A 20,527-nucleotide genomic window follows, 5' to 3' on the forward strand; every position below is an offset into this window, starting at 1 on the left:
CTTGCGTAACAGCAAAGATTCAAACAATAAAATAAAAAATAAAAAAATGAAAACAGGACAATAAGCTTCCCACTTCCTGTTTAGTTCTACCTCAATTGGTCCAAAGAGCATCAAGTCGCTTTTGGCATTCTCTGGCATCATCTTCCTGGTGGAGGGCCTTTTCATCTTTGTTTACTCGAGGGCAGCTACATCAAAAACCTTTTTGACATACAATTTGATGCCCAGATGGTGATAAGGAATCTTTTTTCCATGTCAAAAAAAGTGTTGGTGCACTCACCTAATATTAAGTTAAAATATGCAATTCCCAGCTAGAAAAGATCAAGGGAAAAAAACAAAGACCCAATGATTTCCTTTACAATTGGCAAAAACTGAATCTGTAAAAGACCTACAAAATAGTGTGGTGGTGAACAATGTACAATAGAAATGTCTCCAGGACTCAGTGAACTAGACAATGTAACAGTGCGCACATGATATTCTAAAGATCCAGGAAGAACTAGCATACACAGGTCAATCAACCTTAAAAGGAAGCTAACCAAATAATCAAAATATCAATCACCTAGAAAATGGATTCCAGATATCAGTGTGTAATTCTGACCAACAATGGATAGCAGTGATCTTCTTCATAGTTGGGCCAGGAGTCATCACCATTTACAAACCTCTGATGATGCCTCCAGACCTGTGTCTCATAGTTCTCAGTTATGCTATAATGCATGCCACTCTCTTTGATTTCCTCCAGAAATTTGTCCAATGAGTTGCCCCTTCTCGGGCTGAAAAATACAGCTTCAGAGGGCCCTGCCTTTGTTAACAAGCTTTTGACAGTTCGAGCAAGGCTTTTGTGGAATTCCTCAAAGAAAGTGCTGTCAAAATGCCATACAACTGACGTTTAAGTCACAAATTCTGATAGGAAATAACCTCAGCAAGAAGACAAGAAGAAGTGTTTCAATGAGTGCTTTCATATGAAAGTTTTTGTGCATCATGTTCATGTACCCATTACAACTTACAACTGGCTTTTGTCATTAGTTAGAAAACTAAGATGCATAGACATCTCCAACTCATCAAGGACTAAACCAAAAATGAGATAACTGGCATTCTCACCCCAAGGACCTCTGGACTCAATTATAAATTTGTGGAATAAAATATTAAAGAAAAAAAAAACAATAAAGCATCCATCATATAGATATTTGAGGATGTGGAGTGTTGAGTCTATGCAAAGGTTGGATCCACCATGACCGTCAAGCGAACACCCAAAATTGTCTTAATATCAGACAATCTGGAATCAGATAGCATCAGCTTCATAATTTAGGAACATTCCCCAGCAAGAAAAGTAATTTAGGTACATAAACAATGGGTACACATTTGATTATTCTCTTCACTTTTTCCACTTCCAGTCTAGAAATAGCAGTGCTAGAATAATATTTTATTATGATAAAGGTTTAAAGAGAGTGCAGAATTACCAGTCACTGGCAATGACTACATCAAAAGAGCCAGAAATATTTGAGGGTTCCTCCTGATTCCAATGCAAAATCAGGGGCTTCACCGTTGTACCACCAAAGGCTTCAGAGTTAGCCTCAATATTATGCTGAATATCTGGATATTAAGGGCTTCCAATGTAAACCCAACGAAAAAAGAAAAAGAAAAAAAGAAAACTATAAATTAATTTTTTATTAAAATTAGGAAGTGAAAATGCTTCCATATTAGTTTAATGAAGGTTTAGTATAGTAGTGAATATGGAGGATATTTTGAGCCATCAAATCTAAATTCTGAAACATATGACCTACCAACAACTAATTCTAAATTCCGCCTATAGTAGCAAAGATTTTTATTCAAAAACTGGTTACAATTCAGAACAGCATATAACAAATAGAGAATAAGAAATTCAACAATACCAGAAAGAATTACACAACGCATTGTTGTTTAAGCTGCCTCAGTTTTGGTACCCTTACTTGAATAGAAGAATTAAAAGTACTCTATTGAATGGTTCAAAACTTGGGGTTTTAGGCGACAAAATGAAAACACTTATATAACTCAACCCTATCAGTCATAATACCCCTCTGCAATAATAATGGGAGGTTTGATATAATCATATTATGATACTCCCTTAGTTGCTAATCTAGCTGTTACTACCCCAAAAATCCAGTACAATCCTATGATGTGTCATCACCCTCATTTCATGCTCTATGGCAGAACTATGCTATCAGTTAGTCCTCACAAACCTAATGAATTAAATAAGAATTCACCACAGATGAACAACTAGCACAAACAATTTAGCAGGATACAATCAACAACTTGTGGGTTCCCATCTGATATTACAACTTCGGTAGCCTCAGTGGCAGCTGCAATAACTAATCCAGCTAAACCGTAGCCTGATCCAAGTTCAATGACTCTTTTGGACCTGAAAGATTAGAGAAGTGAATTGAAATAATAAAAAGAAATGAGACAAAAAGCATTCCCTGCCAATTGTAGCAATCACAAGAACATGTAGGGCTGTCATGAACAAACTAGAACATTAATTAACATACATCATTTTACAAACCTAAACATGCCCTCGTGTGACAAGCAGAAATAAGCAAGGACATCTTCCGACGGCCAATGACCTGTAAAAGAAGATAATGTAAACTTAGTAAGCACAAACTATAAAAAGCAAACAATTGTCAAAATCATATAAGAAAAATGCTCAGCCCATATAACAGCACAAGAAGCACCACAACATAAGCAGTGATAAATGATCAAGGGCAGTTAATGAGAATTTGATAGAATTCATGCTAGATTTCCATTGAATAACATCCAAATTCTTCTTTGGTAATTCATAACTTGACAATTTACACTATTGATACCCCTCCAACTAAGAAATGGTCCATGATCGCATAAATTGGCGGAAAAGGATTCATATAGCCGACCCCACTTAGTGGGACTAAGGCTTGGTTTTGTTGTTGTTGTTGTATACCCCTCCAACTGCCATTATCTCAAAATTGATTCCACACCACCATGACAAAGAGTTATTAGGCTTTGCACAAGACAACTTGCATAAAGAAATAAATATGATTGTCCCTCGCAGTCAAATGATCACAAATGAGGAAGCTAACTCATAAGCAGGACAAAAAGGAAATTTGGATTCTTAATCCCCCACTTTGAAATATCCTAATTTTTTTAATTTGGGATTAAAGAACTTAATAAAGAATTCTTTTATGAGTGTACCGTACATTGCAGGAATTTCTAAAGTGAAAGCATTTTAAATTTTTGTTTTTACAAAACTCAGGGTATAGATATCTTGTTTGGATATCTTATTAGGAATTTATAAATCCAACCTTTATAATAATAATGAATTCCATTATTTAAAAGGTTGGTGGTTGGTGGCACAGTACAAGCTCATTGAGATGCAACAAAGAAAGGAATTTTAATACAAAGATATTTAATGCCCTGTACAAATGAAATACCTCCTCGAAATATCCAATATAAACTGGGGCTTAGAGAATTGACTATACGTGGATTCACTCTTACACTTGACTGTTTTGCACTTGAATTTATCTCCAAACTAGGTCGTTTGAAACCCATAACCTTTTATTATTGCAAGAACAAACCCACCAAAGGAAATTCTACATGTAAAACACAGATACAAAGACTTTGTAATCATACTCTTGGGATCAAGAACATATAGAATCCTCAAATTCATATACAATTAGAACCAATCCTTGCAAGACAGCCAATAAAATTCTCTTAACTGTGTCCAAAAAATTTCACTTCACAGAACCCAGATTTTTTTTATGATTTTGCCATCACCAAGACACCAACTTGTGATAAACAACATGATGTAAAATCGTCAAATTCACATACAGGCAGAACCAATCCTTGCAAATAACAAGGGATACCCAAAAATTTACCTTAAATGTTTGAAAATTCATTTCACTAAATCCAGAATTTTTTTTAATGATAAATCAGAAATATATCTCACTTTTATCCACTTGAAGAATTTGAATCTCAGCATCAGAAATCATAGTAAATGTTTTGAAGCTACAAAATATTCAACAAAAGTCCTCCTGCGAGCATGAATTCTTCAAGAGAAAAAAACTGGTGAAGCACAAAGACAACTTACAAACAAGTCCAGTGTTGTCAATATCATACTTGTTACTGATCTCAAAATCATTCAGGTTGGCACAGTTGTCCACTCTTTGGCTGCATCACATTCCACACATGCCATCCAACACATTTGACATTTGTTATTGCAAATAAAATTTACTAGTATCTCCTTAATGCTTCATTGGAACATAGAAAACATGAAAAAAAAAAAAAAAAAAAGAGGAATCTTATTTAGTCTTCAAGAAAAATGAGAAAGAAAATAAAATATTTAGTAAATTAGTCACCAGGTTTTTCTAAGGTTTAAATATTCTTAATTTTCAATTAAGCTTTAATAAATTTTCATTTTTAATGATATTATATCTAAAGAAAAAATAATAAAAAATTCATTTCTTTCTTATTTTCTTTTCATTCTCTCTCACTGATCCAAATATATCCTCAAGTATAATTGGGTGAGTGTGAAGAGCTTCATACACTAAAACCCAAAAACAGAAAGATGGGCAAATCTGAAATCTCCAACTCACGTTAGGAAGAGCTTGGGCGAACTGGGAATGGGCAATGTGTAGCACACACTAGCGTCCCTGGAACCACTCGAGTGGTTTGATTTTGACAAAGGAGCTGAATGTTGTAGCTGAGAGGGAATCAAGTTGAAGCCCTGCGTTGTCTTCCTCGAGATGCGCTTGATGCAATTCTGAGATTGGTCGTCATCTACAACAGATGTTCATCAACAGAAACCAAAAGGAGATCATTTTCAAGATTCACAATCCCAGCAAGAGCCAGAGAGAGAGAAAGAGGGGTACCGACCAAGGTTTGAAGAAGAGGGACGACGAAGAAAGACGTGGCGAAGGATGGCCCACCTCAGAGACGCAGCCGCCTTCGCTGGGGGATCGCTACTAATCTCCATGGTTGGCACTCCCTGGAGGTGTCCAGGGTTTGGGCAATCATATGAGAAAAGCGTGGACACCCAATACGGCACCGTTTTGAATCCTCATTAATCCTCTTCTTCGGATAACAGTCACAGAGTTGTCCGTGCACTGATCGATCTCCAGAAAGTCTCTTTCGAAACAACAATAGATATGAATTCACACTACAGAGGGGAGGAGGAAAATGTCTTGATGGGATTAAGCTATTCATCAGCTGGAAAACATGTGAACATGTGAATTTGATGAGATATTCCGTCAAAATACTTGAGAAGAATGAAAATTGAGAAGAAGTAATTGAAGGTTGAATTGAACTCCCCCTCGCCTGTATTTTTTCTTAACAAATAAATTGTGTCTGGCAAAGAAGAAAGAGATGGGGTGAATCCCATGCCGCCTAGTGCCAGCCAAAGCAATAGCGTGATGCAGTAAAGTGCTCCCAATCGAGCACAATTAGATTGATAATTTCACAAAAACAAGGCAGTTTCGCAGGTCAACAGAGACAACAAAAGGGAGAAAATGACACTGTACCACAAAGATTAATATTTTTAGTAGAATTATATTTGATAAAACAATCGCAACTTCCCAACGTGGGTATTGTACGTCTATTCACAAATTTCTACACCCAACAAAGAATCATACAAATACAAATAGGAATCAATTGCTAGTTCCGCACATGTAATTTACTCAGGAAACTGGACAACCTTTGACAGAAACCCCTTTGGCCGTGGGACAAGAAGCCAGGGAGCATCCATCTGCATCCCCTCCCCACCAGTTGAAACTCACATGCTCCATCCCCAAACACAAATACAACAAAACCCCCATGAAGGCCAATCCAGCATCCAGTGCCCCAGACAGCACATAGTTGCGCCGACTCCACCAGCCGCGGTAGAACCGATAGGCGACGAACCCCGAGAGGAACCCAATGATAATCCAGCTGGTGTAGTTCACGGCGGTGGCCGGAGGCATTTGGCTTGTTGCACCCAACAGCACAGGCATTGTGATGAGTCTAATCCAGCGCTTGTTTGGGAAGGCCTTGTGTGCAAGCCAAACCAGGAGAGGAGCGATAGCCCCAGCTAGGAAAAACCAGTTGACGGCAGAGTAGTACCCGAGATCACCAAAAATCCTCCGAGGTCCAATAAGGCCCCAGATGACCGAGGCATCGTAGAAGACATGATCGCCGGGGCAAGTCCACGGGCTGCCTGCTGGAAGCAATGCTCTGTCACATATAGCCGGGACAGTGTCCATGAGCCACCAAGCTGTTCCCACATGCACCAATGCTGCTACCATGGTACCAACAACCTGATCACAAGATAATATCATGAAAAGTTTGAAGATCAGTCATGAATTAGAAGTTGTAATTATTTTCGTAGTCGGAAATTTGTCTTTTATTTTTTCCTACTTGATGGGAGGAATAGAGGGGATTTCACCTGTGCCATGAACATAGTTCTGGGGGGAATTTTCATGTAATGACCAAGCTTGAAGTCCTGCAAGAAGGTGATTCCCTGTTTCATGCTTATGTATCCATACACTTTAAAACACATGTTTGCAACGGGAAATCCTGGATACAGATACCCAATGATATACTCTGTGATCACATTCAGACCCGGAGTCTGTTTACCCAACACCAAGAAAGACTCTGTTAGAAAACTACTAACTTCAGATCATATATATACATGAACATACAGAGAATTTGATAAACGTCAATAATTATGCACAGCGAGGAAATTTATGAACCACTCTTGGTCCTCAATCAAATTTCAGCTGAACTCAAGACTACGTGGATGAGTGTGGAAAAGGCCAAAGTAACTGAAGATAACCAAACTCATAGTATTACAGAAAGAAAAATAGGGGAATTTTGTAAGTATTACACAGCCATGCCTGATTTGTTGTGGCAGTAATGACGCCAACTGGGAGGGTGAAAAACATGGCAAGACCGCAGGCTAGCAGTATGCCCCACCATGGCAATTGGAGTTGGTCCTTGTAGTACTCGCACATAAATATGGTTGCCATGATGTTTACCAAGAGGATGCACATGAACCACCACTGAGGAACTTGGCTATATTTCTTCATGAGTTCCATATGCACATCCATCTTCTTCTCTTGGAAAGCGGACTTGCTTAGCTGCCATATTTCACTGAACCCTTAAAATGGTGAGTATAACTTTGAATTGAAACAAACCATAATGCACATGCCAAATTATGAATCATTTCAATTCTCAAAGATCCTAGAAATGTGTCTGACCTCCCATGGAAGAGGAATACATGAACAACAGTGGCAGAGAGGCAAGCAAAACCGACACCATAGGTCATGGCAAACAAGGAGCTGATGTAAAGAGGGCCCTCGCGCTTGTAGGCCTCAATGTCAAGGTGGAACTTTGAGTCGACAATGGACGAGATATTGTACTTTTGGCCCATAGATGTAAATAGGGAATCTGAGAATAAGGGAAATGTCTTGGCCTTGTAGACATTGAGCCAGTAGACAAGTGGGGTAATAACATACATAGTAACCACAAAACCAACACCAATGTTGACAGTAGCAAACCACGGGCTTGCCAATGGGCTTCCGAGGTAAGAGGATATGCTGGACCAGTCAAATCCAATGGCACCAATTCCAAGACCGTGGAGTCCTGATCCAAGCTGATGGGCTACGACAGAAGTAGGGAATATCCAACATAGCCAGGAGAGGGAGGTTAGCATTGGAAAAAGGTAGCCTGGAAAGACATAGTAAGCAAAGCTGCAGATGAAGGCAATGAGGAAGAACTGAGTCCGTGCTAATCCACCTTTAGGCCTCTTATCTTTCTCGTGTAATGCCCTGCAACATGCAGTTTCATCATATTTGTCACAAAAATAAGAAGAGTAACAGTATTAATTACCAACTACTGGCTAAATTTTGCTTGATGATATACAGCTTGACTACAATACGAGAGTTTTGGCGCAGGGACTCAAAACAAGTTGTATGAGTTCTGCACGTGAATGTGAAGAGAAGGCCCTTACAACCAAGGTCACATTTGAATCATGCTCTTTCTAATAAATGTGTTCATGTGCAGGAATAGAAATCATTGTGAATATATGACAGTTCTAGTTTTGATTTGGCCATGATATGGTTTTAGTCGACAGAAAATTTTAGTAATACTTGACTACTTATACAGAAATATATCGGAAACAAAAATGCTCAGGCAAAGTGGTACAATATAAGGTATCATTCTCATAAAATGAAGAACTGAAGGCAGTTCAGCATTGTGATTTGAGCACTGTAACAGCAGTGAATGATTATAAAACGGTACAGATTGTGTCTGTGCAGTTGAAAGAATTGTAAGGGTAAACGTGAAGGTACTTTGAAGCTTGAATTTTGAAGATTCAAGAAGGCAGTGTGGATTTGGCATTGAGAAGGGCGTACATGGTTGGTAAAGCAAAACAAGAACAAAGGATTCTATATAACTTATAAGCAACCCCAAACAGCATTGTGACAAGGCTTTCCTGAGTTGAGTCAGCAGAGGCTTTCAAAGATCACATACTATTTTCTTTGCCACAGGGATCACCCATACTGCAATTGGCAAAGTGATAAGTTAAAATTGCAAGAAATAAATAAAATCAAACCACCATAGCACAAGAAATTAACATGGTTTGGCACTAGGCCTATGTCCACAGACAATGTGGCAAGAGTTTCGTTGTTATCAAAGTATAAAGAAAATACAATGAGCTGTGAATCCCTCATAAACTCCCCCTCTTGGCTTGAATTTACACTCCACAATGCATATCAATATCTGTTGTCTATCTTCTTCTTGAATGGTCATGAGATATCACCCCTTAGATAGACCCATAATGCATATATAATGACCAACCACCCTAATGGTTAATCATGCTACAGTACCTATGTAGGTGTCCCCAAAGCCCAGACAAAACTTTGAAAATATGATCTTGCATGACTAGGGAGAGTATCCATGCAACAATATCAAATAATGAGGATCTTCAAGGAAAAACCAAAGCCCCCTTAATGCATAAACGACCTAAGACAATTTAATTGGTCTTGGAAACAAGCCTAGGATGGCAAACCTTGCCATGCGAGCCAAAAAATTTAAGTCTAGTACATGCTCCGTCTAATGTTCAACTTCATATGTAACGTACACCCTATGGTTACAAATCATAAATTTAGGGCATTAATCCTAATCATAAAAGCATTAAACATAAATTCCAAAAGCACTAAGAAGCCTAATTATTATAGTTAACTTCTCCCCTCTAGTCTCGCATGGGTAGGCTTTTGTAATTCCTTGGATGGTTGGGCGATAAGTGATCCCCTCGCTTGGGTGACCTTCCTTTTAGTTCCTAGGAAACTAGGAAATAAGTGGTTTGCTTCACCTGGGCGACCTTCTTAGTCATTATGGCAACTGGGTGAAAAGTAGTTCCCTTCACGTAGATGACCTTTCCTTTTAGTTGTTAGGGCAACTAAGAGATAGAATGGTTTGCCTTAACAATTGCCTTGTACCCTAGGCAATGTTCGACTTGGGTTACATCATTACCTCTTAAGAGTATGGACAATAGACTCATCCTCATAATTTTCTATCTACCACATAAATGAATAATGCCCTTCAAATATGTTAGCCTTAAAATACGCTTGACCAATCAAAGATCGAGGATAAGATTCAATTATCCTATAGCAAATTTAGACCAAGCCGAAGAGTGATTCTTGTGTTTGAAGCTGAATGCTCCCACATCTACATTAGGTCTTACTTTATTATCATAGGTTCAACATAGGGAGTCAAGATAGTACAATCAACCTACTTGGGACCCTTGTGATCATTGAGGTACTCTTTGCTCTCAAGATCATTAAAACTTTAATTAATGGCAGGCTCAGGCTCTTCTCTTCTTTTACATAATCAACCAACAAAAGATTCTCGTTATACTCATAGTCAATGACATCCATCAAAGGATTTCAATAACCCTCGATGAGTTGTAATAAATTCAAAATCATCATAGATGATGGTTCGGCCAAGAGGAAGTCATGGAGAGAACAACACTTGCCTTTTCTGTAAACCTAACAAAGGGCAGGTTGGTTGAACCCATATGGATCACAATAGTTATTAGCAATGGTTTGGCCGCACCAATATAAGGATTGTGGGCAAGCTGCAACAGAAGTTTATGTTATGGATCCTATATTGCCAAAAATATTTTTTCGCATATTCTCCATTTAGGATCTCACTTCACCTTTTAATTGTCAACAATTGGCTTCATCACAATTACTACCTCGTAAAAGTTGTGAGAAAAAACATGAAAATTTTCTTTAGCAATTTATTGCTGAATTGCCACCAAATCAACATTGGTGAGTTGGGTTGGCATCGACAAGATTGTGTCTCTACTGATAATCTGTCATATACAACTAGTAATTGATGGTATAGAGGGTTTCACAAGGCATGCCAAAAATATGTTTTCGTCTTATTTCCTATGATGTTGATCTTCCTGCAGCTGTTTGAAAAGGTAAACGCACTTGTACCCAACATCCGATCTCTAATTTTGCTTGTTATGATTTCTTGCCACCCTCTTATTACTATTTGATAGTACTTGTCTTTCGTTGCTCTTACAAAATCTATTTCTGAAGCCCTATCCCATTCTGGGTGAAGGATGTCAATGGTTAACGAGATGCGTGCACTACATGATAATGATGCTTGGGATTTGGTACCTCTTCCTTCTTATAAGTCTGTGGTTGGTTGTCGCTGGGTGTACACTATGAAAGTCAATCCTGATGGTTATGTGGCTTGTTTTAAGGCCCGCTTTGTTGCTAAGGGGTATACTCATGTGTATGGTTTGTATTATTCAAACATATTCTCTCCGGTTGCTAAACTTGCCTCAGTATGTTTATTCATTTCTTTAGCCACGACTTGTCATTGGCCTCTATATCAATTAGATGTGAAGAATGCTTTCCTACATGGTGATCTTCATGAGGAGGTATATATGGAGCAACCACCTAGGTTTATTGCTTAGGGGGAGTCACGTTCAGTATGTAGACTTAATAAATCATTGTATGGATCAAAATAATCTCCAAAGGCATGGTTTGGGCATTTTAGTGTGTTAAATTACCACTTCACCTAAAAGCTTAAGATGTTAGATTATGGGCCAACAATGTATATTAAGTTTTTTAACACTTCCTCGCACATGCAGCCTAACAACACATGGAGAGAACACCATGGAACAAATGCGGGCAAGACTAGAACCTAGAACCTCCTAAAAACCAACTCTGATACCAAGTTAATTTTGGTCTGAATGCCCTTTCCATCAGGTTTGCGTTCATTATATAGAAGAGATTTACATAATTGTTGCCTAACTTTTAGCACTTAAATGCTACCAGATTTTCAACATTATTTACAGCCTAATTGCCTGATTTTCAACATTTAAATGTTGCCAGATTTTCAGCATTATTTACAGCTTAATTGCCTGAATTATCTCCATTAACATAGTGTTGTAGTACTTGAGTTTGACCTTCATCGTTGTTCAGTAGATAACTCTGTTTTTTATCATCATACTCCATCTGGAAGTATTTTTCTTATTGTATATATGGATGACATTGTGATCACTAGTGATGATGATTGAGGCATCCAAGACCTATAGATTTTCCTACAAAGTAAGTTTCAACCCAAGGATTTGGGACCATTGAAGTACTTCTTGAGTATAGAAGTATTGATATCTTGTACGAGAATTATATTTTCTTGTCACAGGGAAAATATGTTCTTGATCTTTTAGATGAGACAGGGTTGTTGGGATCCAAACTTTTTGATACACCCATGGATCCCAATATTAAGTTAATGTTAGATATAGGTGATTTGTTGCACAACCCAAGTCGGTACAGGAGACTTGTTGGAAAGTTGAATTATCTCACAATCACCCAACCAAATATATCCTTTGCAACAAGCTTTGTGAGTCAGTTTCTCGATTCCCCGAGAATAAGTCACCGGGATGTAGTAATTCGCATTTTGAGATATCTCAAAGGTGCACCAAGGAGAGGTCTCTTATATCAGGATCGAGATCAGACTCATATTCAGGGATATGCAGATGCAAATTGGGTCGAGTTCCCTTCCAATTGAGGATCCACAACCGCTTATTATATCTTTGTCGGTGGTAAATTGGTATCTTGGAAAAGTAAGAAACAAAATGTGGTGGCTAATTCGAGTGCTGAGTTAGAATATAGGCTATGGAACACACTACATGTAAACTTGTTTGGTTGAAGAACATGTTGAAAGAACTAGGTTTTCCACATTCTCAACTTATGGAGTTGATATATGATAATCGAGCTGCTATTCATATTGCCTCCAACCCTATCTTCCATAAGCGGACAAAGCACATTGAAGTTGATTGCCATGTTATTTGAGAGAAACTTGTATAGAAGCTCATTACAACTACTCCTGTGAAGTTTGAGTTTCAGCTTGCTTATTCATTCACTAAATCCTTGGGAGGTGCTCGTGTGAAATTCAGTTGTAACAAGCTAGGAGCATATGATATATATGCTTCAGCTTAAGGGGGAGTGTTAATGGTTATTTAGTCATTTAGCATTATTATTAATTGTTAGAGTTTGGTTTGTAATAAGTGTACGTTAGTAAGGGTATTATGGTTATTCTTATTGTACTTGACATATATTGTAAATAGAGGGAGAGACCTATCATTGAGTTTAGGCCTTCCATTTTACCCAATTATTCAACAGGGATGCTTTGCTTTGGGTTAGTTGAATTAACATATTAAGTTGAAGGTCCTATTACAATAGAATTTACACATATTTGTATCTCTTACAAGTCAAACCTACAACAATTCTACGATTACAAATCATAAATTCATGACATTGATCTTAATTATAAAAAAATTAAAAATACATTTAGAAAGTTTTCTAGCACTAAGAAGTCTAACTATTATAATTGACTTCTCTTGTTTGATCTTGTTTGGGTAGTCCCTTGTAACTCTTTAGACAAGTGGGCAATAAGTGATCCATCTTGCCTAGGTGATCTTCCCTTTTAGTTGCTAAGGTGACTAGGCAATAAGGTGTGGCGGGGGTAAACCTAACAAAGGGCAGGTTGGCTGAAACCATATGGATCACAATAGTTTTTAGCGATGGTTTTACCACACCAATAGAAGGATTATCGGCAAGCCGCAATAGGAGTTTGTGTTGTGGATCCTATATTGGCAAACACTTTTTTCCATATATTCTTCATTTAGGATTTTATTTCACCTTTCAAATTGTCAACCACTGTCTTTATCCCAATTACTACCTAGTAAAAGTTGTGAGAAAGAACATGAAAATTTTCTTCCGCAATTTATTGTTGAACTGCCACCAAATCAATATTGGTAAATCTGGTTGACATTAGCAATATGGTATCTCTACTAATAATCTGTTATATACCTCTAGTAATTGATGGTATAGAGCCTTTCCTAGGGCGTGCCAAAAATGCCTAATTAATTTGGGTAACAAACATCTTTTAAGATGTGGTGGGGTGTGATTGGTTATGAAGATAGTGGATTCGGTGATAATGGACTAATTATGCCAGTCTTAGTTAGAGTTGTATGGAAAGATATTTTATTGCATGAGGGTCCCCTATGGAAAAGAGGTCGGAATTGAAAAAAATGGAAGGAATTTGTAGGAGGAGGGGGGAAGAGAGAAGAAGGTCAATGAATAAACACATATTAAAAGCGAGATAGAAGGGAATTTATCAAAGGAAGATGAAATTAATAGAGAGAGAAAAGGAAAGGGGATAAAATGAGATTGTGTTGTTTAGCATTGTGCTAGTTGAATTAATATATTGAGTTGAAGGTCATTTTACAATAGAATTTACATATATTTGTATCTCTTACGAGTCATAAATTCATGACCCGAATCTTAATCATAAAAAATATTAAACATATACATTTAGAAAATTTTCTAGCACCAACAAGTCTAACTATTATAATTGATTTCTCCTGGTTGATCTTGTTTGGGTAGTCTCTTGTAACTCATTAGATTCTGCGGTCAAATCCTGTTATTACTACCATTAGATTCTTTATACTGAAGAACACGTGGCACACAGACATACCGCACAAATTTGATTTGATCAGTGGAGCCGCACGCACCTGAATAGAGAGACCTGCACGAGGTTCTGCGGCCACCACATCGCCGCCGGCTCCACCAGGTAGCGGCGGAACAGCCCCGCCCACCCGAACCCCAGCACCTGCGTCGTCACCACCAGCATCAGCGCCGTCCCAAACGCCATCTCCTTCTTGTAGAACAGCTTCACCGCGCTCACCGCGTGGATTGCGTACACGTTGCCGGCGCCGGAGTTCGCGAATATAGTGATCAGCACGTGCTCCTTAACGTTGAAGGGACCCGGATTCAGAGTAAACTCCCACTTTTTCCCTTTCAAGAAGACCCGGTCCGTGATGGCCGCCGCCATCAGGCGGCCGAGGGGAACGACGGCGATCTGTGCCGACACGGCGGTGATGGAGAGGGGTTCCCGGCGGTACCAGAAGAACTGGTTGAGGAAGGAGAGCAGAACGCAGGCGAGGGTTCCGAGGGCCCACGTGCGGAACGTGACTGCCGGGAGGGTGGGGTCGTCGGTGACGGGGACCGTCAGGGCCACCTGCTCGATGGGAGAGTTGTCGGCGTCGGTAGGATCGTCCTGTGGCGAGGGCGACGAGGTGCCCTGAACTGAGCAATGATTGGACGGAGTAGAGCTTAGTTAAGAGTGATGTGAAAGAGGAGAAATTAATTAAGAGAAGTAAGTGAAACAGGAATTGCGTGATCTTACTGAGAGGAGATGTGATTTGGTCTCCGGCGGCTTTCATCTCCGGCTAGTGTGCCAACGAAGCCAGGTTGGTTAGCTGTTCCGCCCCAACCCAACCCAACCCCAATTCGTTGGAAAAATAAGATTATGTAACAGGAGGATATGTCTGTCTCCCATTTTATGGCATCATCTGTTAACATAAAAAATAATATGTAATTTGTTTTACTCATTCTTTGGGGGAGGCAGCTTTTCATGTTGACTATAAATTAGGAGGCGAGGGGAGGGTGGGTCCTAATTTTTGAAGTTTAGCGAGGGAGGCAGCGCATGAGCCCACCTGATGTTAACTTTGATGTGATATTTTTAAAATTAATTATATTTTATTTGAATTTTAAATTTAAATTTTTATAAATTTATATTTAAAAAATTATAATATATTATATTATATTTAAATTTACGTAAATTTCATATGGATTATATATTCATTAATATCCAAGGAAAAAGACTAAAGCCAAGGGGGAAAAAAAAAATTAATTTTCCCCTGACATAGCGTTAGGATGGTGTCTGATGTATTTGTCCCAGTTTAGTGGGAGGATGCATTAATCCGAATGAATCGGGTCAAAGAAGATGGGTACGTAACACCGCTGCCTAGCTGGCTTCTCTCTGTCTCAACAATGAATCCCTATGCAGCTCTCCTCCATTGGAATCTAATTCTTTTCAATTTATATTTCCTTTCAAAGAACCAACCCCATTCCTTAAATTCACAAATGAAATTATTTATGCATTTCATTTGTGGAATTAAAGGTTCAATTATATTTTCACTCCACTACCATTCCTTAAAAAAAAAAAAAAAAAGCAAATTTTAGGAAAAGTATCTAAAATTCTTGAAATTTCATGAAAGCCCCCCTAAAATTATTGAAGTCATAGGGAAGGTGATTAGTTTTTTATTAAATCTCAGTAGAAGTTAATGTCTCTACCCTAATAAAAATAATAACTAATAATAATATTTATTGCCACAAAAAATAATAGTGATGACAAGAATAATATTAATAATAAAAAGGTCAAAATAATAATTATAAGAGCAAAAGACACTGACCTCCCTGAGACTTTGTAAAAAGATAATGACTTTCCCTGAAATTTCAAAAATTCTAAGGACCTATCGTAAGGTTTCAAGAATTCTAGAGGCATCCCTTGATGTTTTTGAAAAAAGATATAAATATTTCCTTGTATTTTACAAAAAGACAAATTTGTTTGGGAAGATCTGTATCTTTTTGACAAACTTCAAGCGAGGTTTGTCCCGTTTTCAAAATTTCAAGGAAGGTTTCTATTTTTTTGTCAATTTTGAGAAGAAGTGAGTGTCTTTTGTTCTAATTATAATAGTTATTTTAAAGATAATAATTATTATAAAAATAATAATATAATAGCAATTAACAATAATTACAATAAAAATAATATTTATTATTGTAAAATAATAATAGCGACAAGGACAATAATAATAAAAAAGGTAAAAAATAGTAATAATTCTTATTTAAGGCTAATAACTATTATAAAAATAAAAATAAATAGTAATAACAATTATAAGAAGAATAATTACACTAATAGTAATTACTATTATGAAAATAATGAAAAAATAATAATCAAATAGAAAAAAACAACAAATAAAAATAATACTAATTGTTATTACTATTATAAAAGCAATAGCAACTAATAATAATTACAATAAAAAATAATGATAACTAATAAAAAAATTACTAATATTAAACTAACAACAACAACAACGATAATAATAATAATAATAATAATAATAATAATAATAAAATGAAACAATCATTATTATTAATATAAGGCCAATAATTATTATAAAAAATAAAAAAACAAATAATGAAAACAACTAATAGTAATTACAATGACAATAATATTTATCACTAAAAAATAATAATAATAATAATAATAATAATAATAATAATGAAAAATTATTATTAATTAATAACAACAATAAAAGTATTTATTATAATAATAGTAACAACAAGAACAACAAAAATAAAAAATAAAAAATTATTATTATTTTAATGATAATAATTATTATAAAAATAATATAAAATAATAACAACCAAAAATAATTATAATGGCAATAATATGTATTGCTATAAAAATAATAATAACAAAAAGAACAATTATTATTATTATTATTTTAAGGATAATAATTAGTATAAAATAAAAAAATAACAACAATAAAAATAATACTAACACTAATAAAAATCACTATTGTAAAATAAAAAATATTAAAAAAATTAAATAATTATGTATTAGGAGTTTTTATTAAAAAAAAGGGGGGGGGGTTTATTTTTCATTCTATTATAGAACTTGTTGAAGAACACCAAATACTGAAAAGAAATTAAGACTAGATTCGTAGAATCATTCCATATTACTAACTAAACACAGTAATTGTATTTTAAAAGTAATTTTATTTCCTATCTTGATTTTATTCCTTTTGTTGACTTTTTAAGTCTGATCCCTATTTTGATGCTGACAAAGCGTTTGTATCTCATGTGTACATTTAGTATGTGAACATGTCTACATTTTAACATGCATATGAGGTAAAAGGAAAATGGAAGGCAGAAGGACCTCAAGATTATACATCCTGACGTATTCTATAAGGCTTGAAAAGTAAGACAGAAGAAGAAGGTATCTACTTTCAATTGCATTGCAATTTGTTTTAGTTTGATCTGTAATAATTACATGGCATGCATGATGTGGATGTAAGCTCAAAATGACCATAGATTGACCATCGCAAGGTCATTTGACATTGGTCGACCGAATTGAGAAAATTGACCAAAGTCAAAGTTTCGGTCGACCGAACCCTTGGCAATATAAATGCCTCAGTCGACCGAACTAACCAGAAGTCAACATATTGACTTCACTTGGTCGACCGTTCTGAAATGAACGTATCTTCCACAGTCGACGGAACTCACACGTGTATGACCCCCAACAACTTAGTCGACCGAACCATTAGCTCAAAATTGCCTTGGTCGACCGAACCTCGAAGGGTTCGTAATCGCCTTGAAATAGTCGACTATATCTCCAGTTCAAAGTGGTCACGGTCGACTGAACTCAATAATATGATCGACCGAACTTTGAATATGGTTGACCGAACCTCTAGGGTTGGTGAAATTTTTACCGCAGTAAATCAGGGTTAATATTCATTAAACGTCATTAAACATTTTTCAAAATACCTAATATGTCCCTAATGGTCAAAATTTCTCCTAACTCTATATATATACCGCCTCATTTGTCATAATCAGGTGAGATTAGTATTTTGATTAAGTAAAATTCTCTCTAAATTTTTTATACTCTCAATTGCCTACACTTCATTTTTCAAGCATATTATACACTCTCTCTTTGATTCTTTCTTGCAAAAATCTTTTTAGTAGAGAGCATCATTATTTCATATACTTCACTTTGCAAATCAATTGCTACTGTAAAGTGTATTTGATCTTCATATTTGTGGGCTAAACTCATGTATCATTTTATTAAGCTTATACTCTCACACATCCATATTATTTAAAAAATCATTCATGATAGCTGGCTTCGTGATTTTCCCATATTGTTTTTATTTTGATAAATCTTGTTTGGGAAAAGCTAATCTTTGCTTGTGAATCTTTGCATCCATATTACAAGATTCAAAAGCTTGCACATTATTCTTTTGATAACACCTTTGCAAGCTTAAACCCTAATATTCATTGTGCTTGATTTTTGATGAAATATTTTTGTTGGATATTTGCTTAGGGTTTTAAAGTCTCTTTGAAAATACTATCTTGAATTAAGGGTCTCACTCTCACATATATACATACACACATTATTGAGAGTTGTCACATAGATTTACAAGGTCTCACTTGAACATAAATCTTCATCATTTGTGAGTGCATATTTTGGGTTGTAATTGTTGTACACATTTGCTTGTATTAGAAGCATTTCTTTGTACACAATATTTGATTATCTGTTGTTTCCCGACGTATGGTCGGAAAAGGGAGACTTGCCCTATGAAAAGTCTTGGATTGGTTCAGACCCGGTTAGGAGAACTAAGTGCACCATCTTGTTAAGGTGTTGTATTAGGTGCCACTCCACCCATTAAGTGAGTCATAGTGGAATCTTCTTACTTGTGAGCTTGAGGCGGGGACGTCGGCAATATTGGTCGAACCCCAATAACATATCTGGTGCAGCTTTTAATTTTCGCACTTTATTTACTACACATGTATGTTATTATTTATTACTTTGATTGATTTATATACTGAGTTTGCCTTATCTGTTTAAATTTATGCTCAGTAGAATATTTGTGATATTGGAAAATACTTAGACAGACCCTAGGTTGTGTATTATTGCTGGCTGTTAATTTGACCTAGGAAGAAATTTTTTAAATACCCAATTCACCCCCCTCTTGGGAATACACCAATTCCAACACCTTCGTCAATTACTTTTCTATTTTAATTTCATCCGGCAAATCAAAGGGGGTAAAATTATAAACAAATATAATATTCCTCACATCTTAAAAAACATGCACATGAACACTATGGGAATAAGTCTCCCATATAACTTTTCTTAGGGGTGGCAAAATGAGTTATAGTTCGGGTTTGGACGGGTCACAAACAGTTAAGGATTAAACAGGTTCGAGTTGATCTATTTATTAACAGGTGACTAATAAGTAACTCAAACCTTCCCGTTTAATAAATGGGTTATAAACGAATCACCAGTTTAAAAATATAATTTATTTATTTTAATTTTTTTTAAAATATTTTAGAGGAAGGCAGTGAGGTCGTGAGCCTTGAATCTAAAATTGAAATTGAAATTGAATCCTAGTCCCACAACAGTATCTGATTTTGAATATGATTTCTAACACCATTCTCCAATTTAAAGCGCAGCCACCATCCTTAAAGATGAGGATGGATTGCCGGACTGAGCAAGTGGCGAGTGCTGCAAGCCTGTGAGTCGAGCAACTGCCGATTGAGGTGAGGCCGTGAGGGAGAGGGAGAGGGTAGGGCCTGTGAGGTGTGAGGACACTGAACCTTGAGGAGATACCATCTAAGCAGCTGAGCTATGAGAAGAGGACGGACTGCCTCTGCTGGACTGAGCGAGTGGCAAGTGGTGAGTGCTGCCAGTTGAGTCTTGAGCGACTGCTGACTGAGGTGAGCAGTGAGGCCGTGAAGGATGAGGAGAGGGTAGCTACTACTGGTAGTATGGGTTGAAAATGGGTTAACAACCAGGTTCGAGTGGATCATAAATGGGTTAGGGTTAAATGGGTTCAAGTTCGAGTTGACTCGTTTATTAACGGGTCACTACATGATAAACCCTAATTGGACCGTTTAATAAACGAGTCATAAACGTGTCAGTCATTTAAAAAATATAATTTATTTATTTTTAAATTTTTAAGCATTTCATTTAAAATTACATTTAAAGAAAACAACCCAGGCTCTAGGTTGGCCCCGCATGCTCCTCCTAGATGGGTGATTTCTACGAGCTTGGCCCGTGGCACGTAACTCCTCACATGTAAGAACCCAAACCGTGATATATGGAATAAATAAATAAGAGAAGGGTAAAATGGTAAATTGAATAGGCTTCATTGACGAAGCCATACTTCGTCAACGAAGGTCCTTTACTATTCGGCGACGAATTTCAGGTGCTCGTCGACAAGAAGCTGAGAGGTTTCGCGAAACTAGAAATCTCAGGCTCGTCGACGAGGCCACTGTTTCGTTGATGAGCTATCAACATTGACTCATCGACAAGGTCGGCTAAGTCAAAGGGCTATAAATATCTT

General features: G+C 36.8%; 2 protein-coding genes across 2 annotated transcripts; both read right to left on the reverse strand.

Moving 5' to 3' along the window:
* Nucleotides 1-226: 226 nt before the first annotated feature.
* Nucleotides 227-5,551, reverse strand: LOC131162621 (calmodulin-lysine N-methyltransferase). The gene is made up of 7 exons (XM_058119231.1): nt 4,876-5,551; nt 4,596-4,779; nt 4,091-4,170; nt 2,534-2,594; nt 2,277-2,392; nt 1,455-1,587; nt 227-857 (listed from the first exon to the last, which is right to left on the reverse strand). Exons 1-7 carry the CDS (start codon nt 4,973-4,975, stop codon nt 578-580), a joined length of 954 nt encoding a protein of 317 aa, XP_057975214.1. The 5' UTR covers nt 4,976-5,551; the 3' UTR covers nt 227-577.
* LOC131162613 (oligopeptide transporter 7-like) lies at nt 5,515-14,956 on the reverse strand. Its single transcript, XM_058119224.1, has 6 exons — nt 14,746-14,956; nt 14,072-14,645; nt 7,233-7,802; nt 6,870-7,125; nt 6,419-6,601; nt 5,515-6,290 (listed from the first exon to the last, which is right to left on the reverse strand). Exons 1-6 carry the CDS (start codon nt 14,780-14,782, stop codon nt 5,676-5,678), a joined length of 2,235 nt encoding a protein of 744 aa, XP_057975207.1. The 5' UTR covers nt 14,783-14,956; the 3' UTR covers nt 5,515-5,675.
* Between the last annotated feature and the right edge of the window lie 5,571 nt (nt 14,957-20,527).

The sequence above is a fragment of the Malania oleifera genome, chromosome 1, assembly GCF_029873635.1.
Source record: "Malania oleifera isolate guangnan ecotype guangnan chromosome 1, ASM2987363v1, whole genome shotgun sequence".
Taxonomy (NCBI): Eukaryota; Viridiplantae; Streptophyta; class Magnoliopsida; order Santalales; family Ximeniaceae; genus Malania; species Malania oleifera.

What these genes read in the sequence shown, in the direction of transcription:
- LOC131162621 (XM_058119231.1), bottom strand. Translation starts at nt 4,975, where the DNA reads ATGGAGATTAGTAGCGATCCCCCAGCGAAGGCGGCTGCGTCTCTGAGG. An exon ending in TCGCCCAAGCTCTTCCTAAC is followed by an intron (nt 4,171 to 4,595) that starts GTGAGTTGGAGA and finishes AATGTGATGCAG; the next exon opens with CCAAAGAGTGGACAACTGTG. An exon ending in GAACCCACAAGTTGTTGATT is followed by an intron (nt 1,588 to 2,276) that starts GTATCCTGCTAA and finishes CTTAATATCCAG; the next exon opens with ATATTCAGCATAATATTGAG.
- LOC131162613 (XM_058119224.1), bottom strand. Translation starts at nt 14,782, where the DNA reads ATGAAAGCCGCCGGAGACCAAATCACATCTCCTCTCA. An exon ending in GTGCAGGTCTCTCTATTCAG is followed by an intron (nt 7,803 to 14,071) that starts GTGCGTGCGGCT and finishes TGCATGTTGCAG; the next exon opens with GGCATTACACGAGAAAGATA. An exon ending in TTACTGCCACAACAAATCAG is followed by an intron (nt 6,602 to 6,869) that starts GCATGGCTGTGT and finishes TTGGGTAAACAG; the next exon opens with ACTCCGGGTCTGAATGTGAT.